Raw genomic sequence first — 19,455 nt, 5'->3', positions numbered from 1 at the left:
AGCATTTTCCCTTAATTTTAAAATTACTTATCTTTTTTGACTGGGAAGCTTATTTTTTCATCAATGACTTCCTTGTAGTAGTTAAGTTTTTTGTATGAATTTTTTAGTCTCTATCCTTCCCAAATACCCCTCTCCCATCATCATTATAGAGATGCTAAATATATTGTAGTTAAGTCCATGTTTGTAACCCACATTTCTTAATTTTATAGATTCTGTGCTCCAGTTTTTTTTCAGTTTTCCTTTTTCCTCTATGTAAAAATGTGATCTAAAGTAAATTATTTTGTCCTAGGACACTGAAGTCTTACTTTATTGATGTAGGCCTGGTTTAACAAATACACATTTGCATAGATGTGGGGAAAATTTTCTTGGATGATTTCCTGAAATGAGGTATCCAGATCCTTCCCCCAATTCTCTATGATATCAATAATTCTTTTATTATTTTATCATGATCTTACTCTTAGATACTTTGTTTGTGGATGTTTTAGGATAATATTTGAATAATTCAATGTTTCTGAACCCCATTCTATCTGTTTTATGTACAATTCAGTTTTTCAATGTACTAAGTATCTTGGTTATATGAATTTGTGAGGATTTTCTATTATACAGTCCATACTAATAACAATAATGTAGTAATAGCTGCATTTACAGAGCACTTTGCATAAATTATCTCATTTGAAGAGAAAGAGACAACCAGATAGACTTAGCCAGCGTCAAAAGGCTAGTAAGTGTGGCAGGGCTTGTACTCAGGTTTTCCTGAATCCAAATACAGAATTCTATTAACTATACCATCTAGATACCTTCCCACTTTTTCATTTATGTATTCCTATTCTTTTCCAAACTTTCAATTTCCACTTAACTATCAAAAAAAATTCCTTCAAGGTGTTTTATTTTTAAGTACAAAAAACTCCTGCTTGATTTCATTGAAATACCTTTGTGAGTATGTCCTTGGGATATTTTGTATAGTTTCTAGTTTTATTTTTATTATTCCCAGTGCTTCAGATGATTCATTTGTTCTGAATCAGGGAATCTTAACTTCATGCTTATGAATTTATTTTTAAAATATATATGTATGTATATATATATATATATATATATATTCTGATGACTATCTTTTCAATAGAATTGGCTTCCCTTTGTATTCCTATTTTATTTTACACACTTAAAATATATTCTGAGGAGGTTCATAACACACAAAATATTAATAATGAGACCTTTGATCATTTAAAAATAGTTGAATGGAAATGAATGTTTTAGCTGTTTCTCTTCTTTTGGGGATTTCTATTTGTTATCCGAGTTTTTTGTTTTGTTTTTGTTTGAGTATTCCATCCCTCTCACTGCCTAAGAAGGTAATGGTGGTATTCATCTATGTTGGAGAAAGTTGGATCCTTTTATTTTTAAAAACACCACAAATTCAGTTCAGACTATTCCATCCAGCTGTAAAGATACATATTACAAATACTTCATTAACATCCTAATGAATATGATTTATGCATTATCCACTTATTTGAATTTAGTTTACATATGTTATATGGTAAAGTGATTTGGTTCAAAAGGTCTTAACCAACATAAATTCACAAGTTAACTGATTTTAAAATATAATGAATAAGGTGAATTCACATGTTATAGACCTATCACTTATCTAGATTTATTTATAAACACACACATTATTTTTTACCCTCATAGTTGAATCAAATTTTATTTTTCATAGTTCTGCTAATATAAAAGAAACCTTACAAGATATGCCAAGGACATACTCAAAGGGATATTTCAACAAAATCAAATAAAGAACCTGGATTAAATTAAATTCCTCTTGTTCCATCCCTGAGAGAGAGAGAGAGAGAGAGAGAGAGAGAGAGAGAGAGAGAGAGAGAGAGAGCAAACAATGGGCAAACTATTATAAGTTTTAAGTCAAATGGCTTGTTATAATTTGGCCACTAAATAGCTCATATTAAAATCTACACTCAGAATGCTTTATAGATATTTCATATTAATTATAAATAACCTTTCTTTTTAGATGACTATATTAAAAGGTGCATTTTCCTACTTTCCTTGGAGAAAGATAAGTTCAATCTAAGTAATATTATCATTCCCTTTTAAATTCCTCTACCCTGACCACATACAAATTTTGAAATGTTAATGTGCCTACATTCCCATGGCTTCAGGCTTTTCTCTAACTGTCTCTCATAGCACCATGGTAGCTACTCCACGTTTCTTTTTTGGTAATCCAATACTCTTGAACCAGTGGTCTCTGGCTGCCACAGCCCTTCACACATAACCCCAGAAAGAAGATAAAAGGTACCATCCCCACACAAGAAAAAAAAATACAACCCTTTTACTAGGACCAGTAAAGTAGTAACTACTAAAAGTCATAACCTTCATTGGACTTCATATTTTGTGACCTATTTTCCTAACATTAATTACATCTATCATATTCCTATTGTCTCTAACAATGTTGTTGATTTTTCCCCTGGGGGGAAAAAGCAATAAAAAAATACTTCCTGGTTAGACAGCGTACCTTCTACTTCTATTGTAGCTTATGGAATATTACGTACTTAATAGGAAATTCAAGAAATATTGACTACAATTAATAAGTAGTTAAGAATTCTTGAGTTATCTCAAAAACATTAAATATTCACTTTTTAATAAAAATATGCTTAGCTCTTTGTTTCAAGCAATACCCAAAAGAGAGATATAATGAAAATTATTGAACTCAGAGTCAGAAAGATGTGAGTTCAACTCCTAACTGACCAAAGCAAATCATTTCACTCCTCTCAGCTTTAGGTTCCTTCTCTGTGAAATGGGGATACTATACTTACTTCTGCAGTGATTTACAAACTCAAGTGCCATATTATTACATCATCAATCATCATCAGAGATTAGTGAGGATTAGCTCAGTCCTTCTTTTTTTCTCAATCTCTCCTCCACATTTTACAAGTTTTTAGAAGGCATACTATATTAATAAAGGAAATCAAATTTAGTTCAAAACTTTACCATGTCACTTTTGTATTTAACTGAAATGTTAAAAATAACTGTCCTCTAGAAATCACTTAAAAAGGCTTGATCAATTTTGAGTATTTTTGAAACAAATTAAAAAATGCAACATGACCTCCTCAACTGTCTCCTGCCTCTGTCCAATATCCACCTGCCCGAAATATTATGCAAATTGAATTAAATTTAAAATTAAATTTTAATTTTGTTGCTAATTATTACATGATCTTATAAGCTTTCTAATAAGCAACAAAGATACCTTGCAAAGATACCCATCAGCAAATATAATTTAGGTAATAAGCAACTATTTTTTCAAATGCATCTTATTATAGAAGAATACTTCTTCCATAAAAAGTCAAGAATGCAAAAATTTTTTTTCATTCTGGCAACTATTAAGATAGGTAATATGATACCTGCTGAAAAGAATACATGCAGATCTATATAGAAAAATCCCTTCTCTTTTAAGAAATATGATTTTTAAGGTGATCGTTGTTTATATAGTATAGTAATAAATCAAAGATTTTTGGTACTGTAATCTGATTTCAAGTAAATTTAGAGAGGTGCAACTGTTTTTTTAAATCAACTTATCCACTGAGGAGAGACTCTTCTGCAGTGTCTGAAGGTAAACTGTTACTGGGGAGCCAGCATTTAGTCACCTTTGTCTAGATTTCTGTCAGGGTCTTTTCTGTTTCTCAGTCAGCTAAGAGTTCCTAATTATGGCAATTGAACATTGCCTAGAAACCAAGCATAAAAAAAAAAAAACCCAAAGCTTTCTTCACTTCAAATTCCTACTAAGATCAACCAGACTTTATTTGGTTTGTCTGTTTTATTTTGTCAAAAAGGGAAAAGTATGACTCCACAGAAGCTCTCCTACACTGTCCTGGTTTAATTATGATTTTTTTCATAACTGGGGAAGCCTACAATAAATGGCATTATTACGTTTGTCATTTATGGAAGTGTCACTGAGTAGTATTATAAAAAGCTTTAGAAGCTCAGTGAGTTCATTTTGACAGAGCTCCAAAAGTATAGTTTTTATTTTGGTAACTTAGTTCAAACTGAATACTGAAATTCAAAAAGGTTTCCTTTGAAAAATACATCATTTGAAAGAGATTTGAACAAAACTACTTCTACTTTGAAAGGCTATTTATTTCCTCCCCCTCCCAAGCAAGAATCTATTATCATATTAGCAAGGTCCCATTCTAATGACATTATCTTTTTTTTTTTTTAGGTTTTTTTGCAAGGTAAACGGGGTTAAGTGGCTTGCCCAGGGCCACACAGCTAGGTAATTATTAAGTGTCTAAGACCGGATTTGAACCCAGGTACTCCTGACTCCAGGGCCAGTGCTTTATCCACTACGCCACCTAGCTGCCCCAACATTATCTTTTAAATCTCATTCATATAAAAAAAAAAAAAGCATTGAGGAAACTGACAATGTTTCTCCTGGGAAAAGAGCAGAGTAAAATGTGACTGTGACCTCCTCCCTAGTGAATACACAATTCCCAGTGAAGTCAAGAAGAGGTAGGAGGTATAGGGACAGATGAGAAAACTTCGTAAAGTAAAAGAAATCAACTTTACTTTGAAGAAGGACTTTGTGGACTTCTGAAGGTTTCCTTGCCTTGTGAAAATCTAGGGTTCACAAGTGATATCAGGACCTAATGCAATGACAGACTTGCTATTAACACTGAATGAAGATTAAACCACTGTTACAATTCACATGTTTTGGAATGTTTCTTTTTGTGGTGTGCCACCTTGAAATTCTTTATTTGTGAGAATGGTTATTATAGAGCAATTTTGTAATTCATCTCTCCTAGCCAAAATCTTACCTATCCATTCTTCAAGGAAAATGCAGTTAGCCACCTATTAATGAAAATTGTTTCTGATCCCTACAATCTGGGATGATCTCTTTTGACTCTGAACCTTCATGGTCTTTAAAACTAGTACAAATCAGTAACTTCAATTAAAAAAGCATTTACTATACATCTAGTAGGTGCTAGGGAAACAAAACCAAAAAAAATGAAACATCCTTGCCATCATATGCCACATATCCAATTTGAAATGTCTAATAGGTCACTGAAGATGTTGCATGGAAGTTCAGTGGATATGTGTGTATATATATATATATATATATATATATATATATATATATATATATATACATATATATATGTATATGAGGGTGGAATATGTAGTTTTATGAGTCATCTGCAAGAAGGTGGGAGCTTATGATACTACCAAGAAAATGTAGAAGAGGAACCAGGAAAGAACTTTGATGACTTAGCAAAAGACTCTGAGGAACAGTAAGACAGACAAGTCTCAAAAAGCTAGAGAGTTGAGTAAGCAGGAGAAGATGGGTCAACCATATCAAATCCATTGATAGAATGAAGACTTATTAAAGACCATCAGAGATGGCCATTGAGAGATTTGTGGAAAATTTAGAGAGAATAATTTCAGTTAAGGGATGAGTTGAAAAACCAGACTGCAAAAGAGAAGATGAAGTAGAAGCAGCAGGAAGGGTTTTTTGAATTTTTTTTTTCCTAGAAAGGGACTAGAGGTAAAAAGGATGAAAGCCTGAAGTCATGGTAAAGTGTAGTGAAGGCAGAGGGACAAGAGCAACTTGGATGCTTGAAGGTAGAAGAGAAGGAAATTAGTTGGAAGGGAAAGGTTAAAGATTTAACAGACATAAAGAAAGCTGATTAAGGCTGTAAACTCAAGGATAAAATGGAAGGGATGGTAAGTTCAAAGAGATCAAACTCACAAAGAAAATGCCCACCTCATTTTAAGAGCTAGAGGAAATGCAGGGAGAGAGTGAGGAATAATATCAAGGGACTCTGGCATGAAGAAGAGAGAATAAGGCAATTACAGCCAATGGGTTCAATTTTCTCAATAAAATGATGTATGGACCTCAGCTGAAAGGATAGAAATGAGGCAACTGTAGGAGGCTTGGGAAGAGAAGAGATTTAGAAGTTTCTGATGCAAGACTTTAAATCAATTAAAGAGAAGTAAAGGACTGCCTTGCTGCAGCCAGGACCTAGTAGATATTAATAAATAAACGTGAAGTATACTAGATTAGCATAGTTGCATGAGCAAGTTGTGAACAAGAGCAGAGGAAGTCAACGATGCGAATAAGCGAAGGCTGGGTTTGGCATGGGATGATATGATAAAAAGACAAGAAGTTAAAGGATTCATGAGCAGGGACATTATGGAATTGAACTGATTAATGAAAAGACTCAATTTGGTGCAATTATAGCAAGTTAGAGCAGCTGAAACAAGATTAATCATCTGAGAAAGGACTGAAAGATGCAGGAATTGGGGGCCATATTGTAGATGATGACTGGGTTTAAGTTTGGTGAGGTATAAAGGGTGAGAGAATAAGAAGACACTAGATACAGATACAGAATCTCAGTTACTGATCTAGGAAATGGAATATTTTATTGGTTAAATGGTGAAGTTTATGATGAGAACATCCACAAAGAACTGAGAAAAATTCTAGTAGGGGAAATTTCAGAGGGGAGATTGCTGAGGATGTCTACAAAGGGACTGTCTGGAAGTAGTGGTGGGGAGGTAGAATATTTTCACTCTTTCTCTGGGACCAGAGCATCTAGGGATATGAGAGAAAGCACATATGGCCAGCCAGCAGTACTAGAGAACTGCAGCAGCATCTAGAAAAAGTAAGGTTTCTGTAAGGGTAAATAGATCAAAGAGTATGAAAGGAAGAGGTCCAGAATAACAGGATGTTTGCTCACCTTAGATTCCAGAGGGCCAGTGAGAAGAGATGAAGTGTGACATGGGAAAGGTAGAGTTAAAGAGAACCGGGCAGAGTTAGAAGGAGGTTACATCCATATATGCGACACCAGGTTAAGAAGAGTAACAGGTGTTGTTTGCATCAAAATTAGCCAATTGCAAGTTTTCTAAATTGGTATGCTCTAAACATGCATATATAAACTTCACTACTTCTTTAAGATTTGTCTTTTTTCACTCCTACATTCTTTGTCATCAAAACTTGATAATTCTTCTCTAAAAAGTTATGAGAAGTCAATAAAAACTGCCAATTATGCAATAGTTTTATAGGATGTAGCAAGGCTCCCACCTAATAAATGAAAAAAAAAGATAATGAAGATAGGGAAAAAACTAATCTGGATAAAATATCCTTCTCACCAAGAAGTTGAGAATAATAAGTAAGTAGATACAAACTATTCAAGGAGGTCATTAAACCATTTTTTTTGCAGTCTCATTCCTCCATGTGGAAAATAACACAACTGACAAAGACCCCTCTACTCTGAAGAACAACGAAGGTAGGAGGTTAGTCAGCACTCCATTCAACACAGAATTCTAGGGCAAAGAGACCAAATAAAGCTTCAATGCAGTGTAACCAGTTGAGATTTCATTGGAGCCTCCAGCTCAAACCTATTTCACATGTCAGTGAAGCAAAGAAGGGCAGGAATAGGCCTGCAATCCTCAGTGACAGCCAGTCTGCCCCCTTCTTTCCACTTCAGATGGTGTGGATGGGCAATATTTCAATCCTCTGCTGTGTTGTTGGAAATCATAATCCACTTGACTGGCTTATATTTGTCATACTTATTGGAACCATCTCAAATCCAGAGATAATTACTGGAGGGCAACATTTTGCAGACTTGCTAATATTCTATTATCCCAAGAAAGCTGGAGAGAACTGCGATGATGGATTGTGATCTCTAACAAATCCTAAGAGTCAGGTTGGTAATGGGCTGAAAGGTAGCTCAGTAAAGGCTGTACTTAGGAAGGAGACATTTTTATTCTATTATGTACAGTTGTGATGCCAGGACCTACTGCAGATAAGATATCACCTGCAACTGTGACTCTAGTGTCTCCCACAACCGGATGATTTATTTTAGCACAATTTGCCTTCCAAAATTGTCATCCAGGGTTGCGAGGAAATCAGTGAATCAACAAGCATTTATTAAGTGTCTATTTTGTCCTGAATATTGTGTTACCTACTGGATACAGAAATAGAAAGAACAAAATCATCTCTGTTGAAGGAGTTCATGTTCTCCCAAGTGATTTGATAAGCAAATATATAAGTATATTAAAATAAAGAGAAAAATATATTTAAATACAATTTAGTCTGAAAGGGCATGGAAAAAGGTAATAAAGAAGGAAAGGAATCCTGTGGAAGATAATGCTTGACTTGCATATGAAAGGAAGAAATAATGAGGATGTGGAGTGGCAGCAGAAGCCAAACCTTTATGTGGGAGGAAGGGAAGAGAAAGCCCATGGAAGTGAATCCAAGCATAGGGAAGGGGCTGGATTCAATGAGGTAGGGAAATAAGTTGGGACCTGGTTACAAACAGCTTAAAAAGCTAAACTTATCCTGGAGGCAACAGAAAATCACTGGAATTTACTGAGAGTGGTCGTATCTATAAAAGAGACAGACGCAGGTGGGAAATAGTGCCAGGACTGTAGACCTTTCAAAGTAATGGAGATACTAAGGGGAAAGAGCATCTGACTGAACCTTCAGAACCATTCTAATGGTTATTAGGATCTCCTTGCCATAGCAATGATTTCACCAGTTCATGTAATATTAAATCTTGCAGTAGCACCTCGCTGGCTCTAGCTTCAATAATTATATTCTCTCCTCCCCCTCGCTCTCTCTGTCTCTCCCCCTCCCCATTTATTCTTTTTATGATCTCTTAATTAGTTATGTCTAATTTTGCATTCCTTGACCAGATAGTAATCTTCTGGGACTAGTTCATGGTGACATTGCTTCTCTCTTATCTGGCCACACTTTTCTTTCATATTCTGTACTCATTGGCCATAGTGAGGAAACCTTAACATTCCCTGTTCCCCATTGCTCCTTCTAGACTCAACTTCCAAGCTCCCTAGAAACACTCCCATGTCTTCTTCATCCTCAAAGACTTGGTCCTACCCTACTACTATCATCCTACATCTTTGTTGCTTTTCATATAAACTCTGAGAAAACCATCTACCAACCCAGAATTTACTATTCTGCAAAATTCAGCATAAACTGCCAGGTGAAAAGATGGATGTTCAATGAAATTGAGGACTTCCAGAATTTCCTGATACAAAGACCAGAAGTGAACAGACAATTCGATCACCAAATACATGCCTCAAGAGATGCAGAAAAAGGATCCTGGGGGGGGGGGGTTCATCGCTTGGAGTGCTTGGATGGAGGAATACTGAACCCAGATGATATCCTGGCAGATATTGTTGAAGACAAAGATAAGGACACCCAAGAAGAATCTGCCTCAAAAGGAATATTAACAAGGCACATTTTAAGTAAATAGGGAGCATGATTTTCCTAAAAACTGCCAAGGTATATTTGCATTTATGTATTGCTTCTGCTCAGAAAAGGCTGTTGTTAAGATTCAAAATAAAAGGATGTATCTAGCACAGAGTAAGAATTTCAGTGAATTGGCATAACTGACCCAATTTCCTTTTTGTTAAGTTTTTCCTGATATTTTTAATAAAAATGAAATATTTTAATTAAATAAAATATTTAACTAAAACATATTAATAAGAATACCATAAACATTGTAAAAATCCCCTAATAATTCCCCAATACTTTGTAAGAATTTACAAAACAGAACACAACCAACAAAAAAGTCTTTTCAACTTTTTCCCCTGAATTGCAGTTTATATTCTAGTACATGTATTTATTTCCTATTAATTTCACTTGATGAGAATACTGGTTGTCAAAATAAAAATCTATCCTTGTTTTTTTAGAAAATCTTCTATAATCTATGTCTCTGCTTCCTCTCCTCTCACTTTTCTGAAAACAACACAATCTGGCTTCCAAACTCATCTTTCAGATAATACTACTGTTTACAAAGTCACCACTGATCTCTTTTAATTGCTCAATCTAATGTCCTTCTCTATCCTGACCCTTGCAGTCCTCTTGGCAGTATTTAATACCTTTGGTCCTCTTTCCTTCCTAGGTAGTCTCTCTTCCTAGGTCTCTGTAACACTGCTCTTTCCTGATCCTCTTCCCCATATCTGATGCCTGTTTTTCAATCTCCTTGGCTGCATCTTTATTCATGTCACAAGACATACCAACCAAGAATGAATTTCATTCACAGATCTTTCCTGGGTCCTCTTCTCTTCTCCCTCTGCCTGATCTCAGGTCCCATGAGCTCATGTTCATGTGTGTGTGTGTGTGTGTGTGTGTGTGTGTGTGTGTGTGTGTACGTGCACGCGCGCATGCACACACACACAAACGGTCAGGCCTTTGCTATCAACTTGCATTTTGAACAAATGGATGTCCCAAAGGCACCTCAAATTTAATTATATCCCCAACTGAATTAATGATCTTACCTCCAAAATCTCCCCCTCTCCCAAAGTTGACTATTACTGAGTGTACCACCCCCCCTTCACCCAGGCTGGTTAACCTAGGTGTCATCCTTATCTACCTACATACAGTCTTCTTGAAGAAACATTTCCCCTTCTTTCTTCCGATAAACCCTCATCACTTCAAACCTGCACTACTCCAAAAAACCTCTCCTTGTTTTGACCCATCCTTGACTTCACTGATTCCTATACTTCTGTTATACTGTCATCAAACCTTTACCAAATAGCCTTCCCAAATCACTCTATTCATTTGATATTTATACTCAACATTTATAATCATGCTTGCTACTCTCCTTTACACAATCTTTTCCAGTAGAGATTGTTTCATTCTTTGTATTTTTCTCCTCAGAGCCTAACACAAGGAGGTATTTAATAACTAATTAGGTCAGGGCTCTTCTCTAGGTTCTATCTTTCTAAAGACCACATACAAACATTAACATCACTGCTGTTCTTTGAGATTATTTGGAAATGAAAGGTCATTTAGCATTATGAAATTTCCTAGACATGTTGATAGCCTTTCCTTTTATATCACTGTGATTTCTCTTGTTTCCATTCCATCAGAAATTGTCATCAATATTTTTTTTACAAATGAAGAAGAAAAAAATTCATCCAAACTGATGAATAAATAAAAAAGTCAAATCTAATGTTTCACACCTGTTCCCCCAACCCACCTCTGCAAATTTTTAGTCCTGTATTTTAATATCACTGACTGATTGCCTAAAGAAGAGACACTCTGCTTTCTCTTCAATTACCTTTTCAATGCTAAATGTTACACACACACACACACACACACACACACACACACACACACACACACACGCACACATACACAGAGGCACCAATGCTAAGGGAAAAACCATTAGCATAAATATTGGTTTGGCATAACTTATATTTTTCTTACACATATGGAACTGAAGAGCTTGCAATCCTCTCCTGCCTCACATACTTTGTAAACATCAGCAGAAAAACTAGTTCTATCATCAGCAAACTGCTCAGGCCTGGTTTTGAAATTTGGCCACTGTCACATATCACAACATGAACTTTGTGATTAGGAATAACTAACTAGTTTTGACTTTTTTTAAAAATCATTTAATAAAAAAGGCAAACAATCCAAGCATAGAATGGGCTTAACCTTCGGCTTCCCTGTTGGCCAACATACCTGACAGATATCTGAATATCTTATTTCAACAACTGGAAAGGACAATTCACTCAGAAATAGCCTTGAAAAATCCATTAGTTCAACATATTTTCCCACGCATTTTCCACAGATCCACATACACCCACCCACACACACATACAGAGAGTCATAGCAAAGATGTGCTTATGGGCACCTGGTAGCAGGAACTTTCAGGAAGGCAAAAACTAGTGAGGATCTCATTTTAAATTTTTATTAAAATTCCTCTTTGTGCCTACAATCTGATATCTTTTGGGCTCAGCTTAATTTCTTCTGGGTTGGTGGTCTCATCGTAAACCACACGGATATTGTTAAACAAGGCATCATATCACATATCCCATTTGCTTTCCCACCTAGAACAGCTAATGGTTAGGGAAAACACTCAGTAACGGAAACTACGTTCCATTTCAGCCAGATACAATGTAAGAAATATTTTGCATTTTTCTTCTCTGATAAATTACTTTAAACTGGGATTAAAAAGAGGGGGAAAAGTTTCATTTTTGTTACTGTTCAATTTCATGTGTTAAAATTTTAATTTTTTATGCCTGGAAACAAATTAATTACAAGATTTACTATTCAATACTTGCCATAAATGAGGAGAGGGGCATTGTTTCCCACTGTTTCAGTTTCCCATTGCTTTCAGAGAAAACCCTGATGTTTAGGGGAACAACAAAAGATTAATATGAGTAAAGTCCAGACATAAATCTGTATTTTCCATTACTTAATCTAGCTTTGCAGGAAACAAGTTCACCTGGAAACAGGAAAAAAAAAACAAAGACTCATAGAGATGGAAGAGATTTTTAAAAGATCATCTAGCCAACTCTCTATACTGTGCAATGGATAAGGTGGTGGAGTCAGGAAAACTGTGTTCAAATTTGACCTCAGACACTTAACTAGTTGTGTTACCCTGGACAGGTCATTTAACCCCATTTGTTTTTGTTTCCTCAACTGTAAAATGGGGCAAATCACTCCTATATCTTTGCCAAGAAAATCCTAAATGAGGTTATGAAGAATCAGACACAACTGATATGAAACACAATATCAATATCATCAACACTACCACCTACTACTACTTCCCTTCTAAGTGGTCATCTAGAATTCTCTTAAGACTTCTACTAATGGGGAATACATTATAGCAATTTGGGTAGACTACTTCATTTTTAGTCAAATCTAATTATCAGGGCATTTTTTCCTTATATAAAATCTAAATTTGTCTTCCTGCAACTTATACACATTACTCCTTTGAGTAGACAATCAAAGGAGAAATGAAAAGGGTTTCATATAGAAACAAAGAATAAAAAGGATCTAAGAAACAGAAAAAGGACCAGTAGGGACTGCTGGGTGGTGCAGTAGATAGAGCACTGGCCCTGGAGTCAGGAGGACCTGATTTCAAATCTGGATTCAGACACTTAATAATTGCCTAGCTGTATGAACTTGGGCAAGTCACTTAACTCCATTTGCTGTAAATAAATAAAATTTTTTAAAAAGGACCAGTAAAAACCTGAACTGAAGGGAGATGGACAGAAGAAACTAATAATACCTCTAGAAGAAGAGAGATAAATGGATAAGACAGGCAAAATAGGGGTTAGTAACTCCCTGGTGAGAAGGGGGCAGTGAGGCTGCCATTGGTCATCCTGGCATCCTAACAGTGTGGTCATTCTGTTGTCATCTGGATTCATGTGTCTAAGAGGCAACCAAGAGCTTCCTGATGATTCTGTCTACCTCTGGTCCTTCAACGATGACAGTTTATATCAGAAGCTGGAAACTGTGAGCCTTGAAGAAGCCATTGGGCACTGGGTGGCTTTCATTACTGCTTCAAGGACTTCAAAAGAGAAAAAGCAGATTTTGCGAGGTGACCAACTGATGAAGGAAGGCAATAAGGGATCAAGAATGGGATTTGGATGTTTGGATCACAGGTCTAAAAAATAGGGATCATATCTCACGGCCAAGGATGAAATATAAACGAAAAGGTTTAGTTAAAAAAAATGCATTTTGTTTGGCATCTTCAAAATCAAAAGGCTTTATAGGCAAAGAGAAACGGGGAACACATGGTGCTGACATAGAGTCACTGGCTATGATACCTAAAGAGTTGTTACAATGCAAGGAAAAATAGTAATAGACATGTCCAGGTGAAGTTATCCAAAAAAGGATCACAGATTTTGAGCTGGAAGGAAGCTCAGAGGTCATCGAACTGAGACAAACAGAGGTGTAAGCACCTTGCCTAGAGTCCCAGAGTTGGTAAATACCGGTCTTCCTGACACCAAGTCAATTGCTTTCGTCCACCATACCACATTAACTCAGATCCTCAAAGCTACTGCCTTAGTTATCCTACAAAACAACGGCCAGTGATATAGCCTCAGGTATCTAGCACAAAGGCACAAAATATAGGGTCAGACCAGGTGAATTAGAAAGCCTAAGGCATGTAGGCACATCTGAATAGAAAGATATCATGAAGGCCCATGTCTGAACTCAGTCTCAGGAAAGGGCATAGCTTTTTTGAAGGGAAGGAAACATGACAGGTTGAGGGATGAGTGGGTAGAGAGAAGTGAGTATCATTTTATTTTAAGATGTGAGGAAATCTAAGAATCATGGAGAAAAATAGTTGTAGGAAAAACTTATCTTGAGGAATAAATGGAGGGAGAAACAGAAAAAATATACTGCAGAACAACAGGTCAGAAGAAGGAACTCAATGAAGGCTGACAGGAAAACATGGGAGACTTCAATACTCTGGTCATCTGAATTGGGCGTTCTGCTCAAAGCAGAGAAACTAGTCCTAGCTTGGCTTAACAATGATAGCACATCCTTTCAAAAAGGTAAAGTTACTAATTAGCCGAACTGCTACTGTGGACCTGAGTAAGATCCAAGTCAACACCAGCGTAACTAAGATGAATTATTTATCAGCAATCTTCTGATAGAAAGGACTACAATGGAATAATTCTATTAATAGCAATAATAATTGTGATATGACAGATACAAAAGTTAAATAATTGTCAAAATAGTATGTTTCCTGTGTCCTAAGTGATGCATAGTTTTGGTCCCTTGGTGGGACACAGTGAGAAATCACTGCAAAGTGACTAATCTGGTGTGTCTACATCAGCAACAGACTGGCTCTTCTGGGACTCAAGCCATTAGAGTACCCAAAAGAGTGGAGGTGAGCAGACTGTCCAGTCAGGAAAAGCAACATTATTTCCCACTGCTTAAGAAAGAACCCTGATGTTTAGGGGAACAACAAAAGACTAATGTTAGAAAAGTCCAGACATAAATCTGTAATTTCCATTCATCAATCTAGCTTTGCAGGAAATAAGCTTACCTGAAAACAGGAAAAAAAAAGAATCACAGAGATGGAAGAGATTTTTAAATAACTACTGCATCCTCAAACCAAAGGAGTCTTTGCATGTGCATATTTTTACAAGAGTTTTGCAACTACATTTATAAACACAGCTGATAAATTACAAAATTTTTAATTTACAAACATGAAAGACAGTACTGTGTGTCTAAGTGTGCATCAATGAATGGGACTATTAACCTTATTCCTCCAGGGTTTTGTCCTCAAATTCCATTAATAATATTCAAAATTATTTTATCAATCTACTAAAATATGTAACTCATAATCATGAAAACAGACCTCTTTAAGAACCAGCACACATTTGCCAGGTCCAACAGATTGAGGTAGCTCTGCAATTCTTCCTTTGTTCAGGTAGGGGCCTGAGAAACACCGGTGGTTGATGAAAAGCTGAGGGCAGCAGTATTTCCCATTGACGATACCTGAAGGGAAAAAAATCAACACGGTTCCTCCATGAGGATCACAATTTTTGTGCATCAAGGAACAATCAAAAGCCCGGGAAGATTCACTGGGCCAGCAAAGCTCCCTGAAGAAGGAAGTCATCAGACATCTGACTGATAAGGAATCCAGAATCAAATAGGAATGAATATTTAAGAGCTGCATGGATTCTTGTCAAAATCTTGTGGAACGACTTGAAAAATATCCAGGTGCAAGTTTTAGAAAATGTCTTTATATAAATGCAGTTAATGATCCTTACAATGCAAGGAGAGATGAACTTGGAATCATTAAGACCTGAGCTGAAATTCTGGCTCAGGCATTCATTTTTATGTGACCCTGGACATGTAACCTCTCTCAGCCTCAGCTTACTTATTTGAAAATAATAATTATAGTGTTATTCTGATGATCAAATAATAACCCTTAATATACTAGATAAATGTTAATTATTATTAATATTATTGTTATTACTGTTATAATTAAAAGACAGGGACAAGTCAGTTAATATTTCTGTGCCATAAACTGACATTTAAAATAAAAACCGGGGGTGGGGGGAGGGAAGTAAGACTGGGGGGGGAAATTGTAAAACTCAAATAAAATCTTTAATAAAAGAAAAAAAACAAAATAAAAATAAAAACTCTAAATTTAAAAGCTGTGATTCCCTGGAAGAATGCTAATGGGTAAAATGTATTTTCTGTATAATTATAAAGGACAGTATGGTGTGTATGGTTTTGATGGGTGTGTACAGCAGCAAAAAGTAATAGCTCATTAGGTAAATTTACTACTTGTCTCCCTCAAGTTCTTATAATTTGCAGATAAAATGAAGTTATTAGCTAAAGCCTGGCTGAATTTGATTTAAATCAACTCTAAATTCTGAATAACACTGATGTTTCAGTTCAAAAGACTTCCAGTAGGAATGGGAAGTGTTAACAGATTTCAGGAAGGCTTGTTCTCATGAAGAATTCAACAAAGGACACAAAAGGTAGAGGGACTAAGTGTTATTTTCCTGCATCTAGGAAAAAGGGAGTAAAAGAACAATTACAGACTATAAAAAAAAGTAGCTGACATGGTTGTTTGAACCATTCTTTAGAATGAATTCTACACAACTGGTAAGATTATTAAGGCGGCTTTTACATTACACAAAAATTATTCAGTAGGATTAACCCAGCCAAGACCTTAATAGAAAAATAATTTTAGTAAGTCTATCCATAAAATTATGCTTTTTATTATAGATAGCTTCAGATAATGCCATTCTTTCAATGTCTTGAAGCTTTTAAACTTAAGATCTTACATTTTAAGATTTCTAAGTTTTTGAAGCTCAGAGAATTCAAAGCTGAATTTTTTTATTTGAATAGAAAATAGGTTCCTTAACCAAATACACCCTAATATACAACCATCACTATTATCTTTGTAGATTAACAGAGGGTAACATATAGTAGCAATTTCAGAAAATAAAGTAAGATTTCCAAAAAACATATTAATTTTTTCTGAAGAAAAAACTCCCTTCTGCCTCCCAAACCCATGAAACCTATTGCCAATTCTCAAACACAGTCAAATTGAAGGAATAATAAAAATAAATCAATTCAATAAACAAAGAAAAATTTTACAATGGCAAAAATACATATCTGTAGATAAAAATTGATACAGTTACTGATCAGAAGATAATAGAAAAAGGAAAAGGTATCATTTAGCCATCAAAAAATAAGGAAGAAAAATTATTCAAGTAATTTCTGAAGAAAAAAGAACCAGGTGTAGAAATGAGACAGACCTTAGAATCAGTCTAAAACCTCTCCCTGTTCCCCACGCATCAAGGAACAGAAGAGCAGGAGGCCTGTGCCTAACTCACCTGTTGTGTCTGGTGGAGGAAATGAACAGAGGTCATGAGGTATTTTCTCAACAGGCACTGTGGATGGTAATCTGTTAATCAGGAACAGAACACAACAAAATCAAACAAATCTTGTGCTTAATGAGGAGGCCCATGGCTTTCTATTATCTGCCTACTATGTTTTGAGGAAATCTGGTTTCTTGGAAAGAGAACTGGTCTGACAGTCAGAAGAGACCCAGTTTCAAATCCTGCCCCCTATCCTTCCTATGGCATCCCCTTGAGCCAGGAACTGAACCTGACTCTCAAGTTTCCTCCTCTATAAAATGGGAACACCTGTAGAAGCTATCTATTTGAGTCAATGTAAGGATCAAATGACATAATGTATATGGAGTACTTCATAATACATAATTGCCAACTATGATTATTAATCTGCTGCATGAAATTAAAAGAGAAACCTGTAGCCACCCTACTGAGTGCAAGAAGGGACATCTGCGTCTTGAAGCAGCGTGAGTAATAATTTCTGAAAAGTTAAATTTAGAGGAGTTGTTCACTGTCAACATTAATCCGCAAACCACTCTGCAGCAATAAATGGGGCCTGTCATCCACGTGTTCTCTTTTGCTACTGTAAGATTTACCACAATAAATTGGAAATGCTGCATTGCTTCTGATAAGACACTAATTTTGTCAAGGCTATTTTACACTAAGTGAAACACTGATGGTGCAACTCCAAATATAAGCCATAGATACAGTCCTAAATGTCAGTATATAGGAGGCACTGAGGAGGGCATGGTGGTGCAGTGGACAAATTTGCCTCAGAGCTAGGAAGACAGGTCAGTCACTCAGTATATGTTTCTTATGGGCCAGCCTCGGCAAAGCAATGGAAATACAAGACTGGCCCAAGGTATCTTGGGCCACTAGGATCTTACAGTCTAATGGGGGAGAGAGAGCACCCAAACAAACAGAGACAGAGCCAACTGTACAGAGGATAAACAGGATATAAAACAAAAGGGAAAACATAAGAATTAAGAGGCTGAGCAAGGCTTCCTGTGGAAGGTGAGATTTTAGGGAAGCCAGGGAGGTCAGCCAGTGCAGGGAGCTAAGGAGGGAGAACATTTCAGAGGGGTCTGTGTGTGCATGATGCGGCTGTCCTTGCACTTTAGGAAAATCACTTTAGCAACTGCATGAAAGATGCACTGGAGAGATGTGAGGGAGAAAGGCCACCCCTCTCAAGAAACTGAAGATGAGTAGCTACTGATATGAAGTGTTGGAGGGAGCTTTCTAACTGAAAGTTTCCCATAACAATGAAATCAAAGGTCAAGTAAAAAAAAAGTCACACTTGTAGAATACTTGGAAGAACCTTATAGGTTGGTCAAATACCATTCTTCAGAACCCTTTCCTACAGGGAAGGTGAAGACCTGGGGAATAGGTTGTTGGTGTTTTCTGGATAAAAGGTATTCTTACTCCTAAATAAAATAAATGACATTATATAATTACATAAAACAGTATTTTCAAAGTGTCTCAGTGGGCAATTTTTTTTTGAACTACATTTGCAGGAACACAGAATCCTAAAATTGAGAAAACTATTTAATATCTCTTTGTGTCAATTTCCTCCAAAGTAAAAAGGGGATGGCAAAATTAATCTATTTTACAGGGATTACTAAAAAATAATTAACAATATTGTAAAATCTATCATAAAACATAATGTTATGAAACTGCTTTAAAATGGGGATATAAAGACACAAATTGGACATATGATCATCCTTAACATACTTAAACACAATTGTTCAAATAGTTTAATAGAAACTTCTATGGATAATTTTGCTAGCACAGGAAAGAGTCCTTTTACCCTTTGATCCTGAATATCTCAATAACTATTGAAAAAAGGCAGGGGACCTACAAGACCAGGCATCTCCTTTATTTTAGTTATATATATTTTTTAACAATCAAAAACAGTTGAGGGAAATAAGACATAAAAAAGCAATAGAATACTTTGCCAGTCTTAAAAAATATTTCTTCAGTTTTAACTTTAAAAGTTTAAAATAAAAAAAGTTTAAAAGTTTAAAATGAAAATAAATAAAACCTTGTTTAAAATGAAAATAAATAAAACCTTGTCCCCCTCCCCCCACAGTAGACTGTAAGCCCTTTGAAAGCAGGGGCTAGCTTTCACCTATTTTTGTATTTCCAGAACTTTTCACAGTGCCTGGCACTTAATAAATATTGATTGCCTGGTTGAAGTATTCTTTAAAACACATGCACAACTTGCCTTGCCTGACCCCCTTTCTGGGGATCATATTTGTCATTTCATGAATAAAAAACCCAACTATGTAGAAATTCTCTCCACAGATAAAT

At 35.8% G+C, this 19,455-nt stretch overlaps 1 protein-coding gene across 2 annotated transcripts in view; it reads right to left on the bottom strand.

Moving 5' to 3' along the window:
• Nucleotides 1-19,455, bottom strand: part of SFMBT2 (Scm like with four mbt domains 2) — a 386,915-nt gene that overhangs the window by 38,668 nt on the left and 328,792 nt on the right. For both annotated transcript variants that reach the window (XM_074194176.1, XM_074194177.1), the window contains 2 exons: nucleotides 17,128-17,198; nucleotides 15,129-15,268 (listed from right to left, as the gene is read on the bottom strand). In XM_074194176.1, the coding sequence (XP_074050277.1) occupies nucleotides 15,129-15,268; nucleotides 17,128-17,198 (211 nt within the window). The remainder of the gene's footprint in view (nucleotides 1-15,128; nucleotides 15,269-17,127; nucleotides 17,199-19,455) is intronic.

This window comes from Macrotis lagotis, chromosome 7 (assembly GCF_037893015.1).
Source record: "Macrotis lagotis isolate mMagLag1 chromosome 7, bilby.v1.9.chrom.fasta, whole genome shotgun sequence".
Classification (NCBI taxonomy): domain Eukaryota; kingdom Metazoa; phylum Chordata; class Mammalia; order Peramelemorphia; family Peramelidae; genus Macrotis; species Macrotis lagotis.
This window is presented reverse-complemented; position numbering and strand designations above follow the sequence as displayed.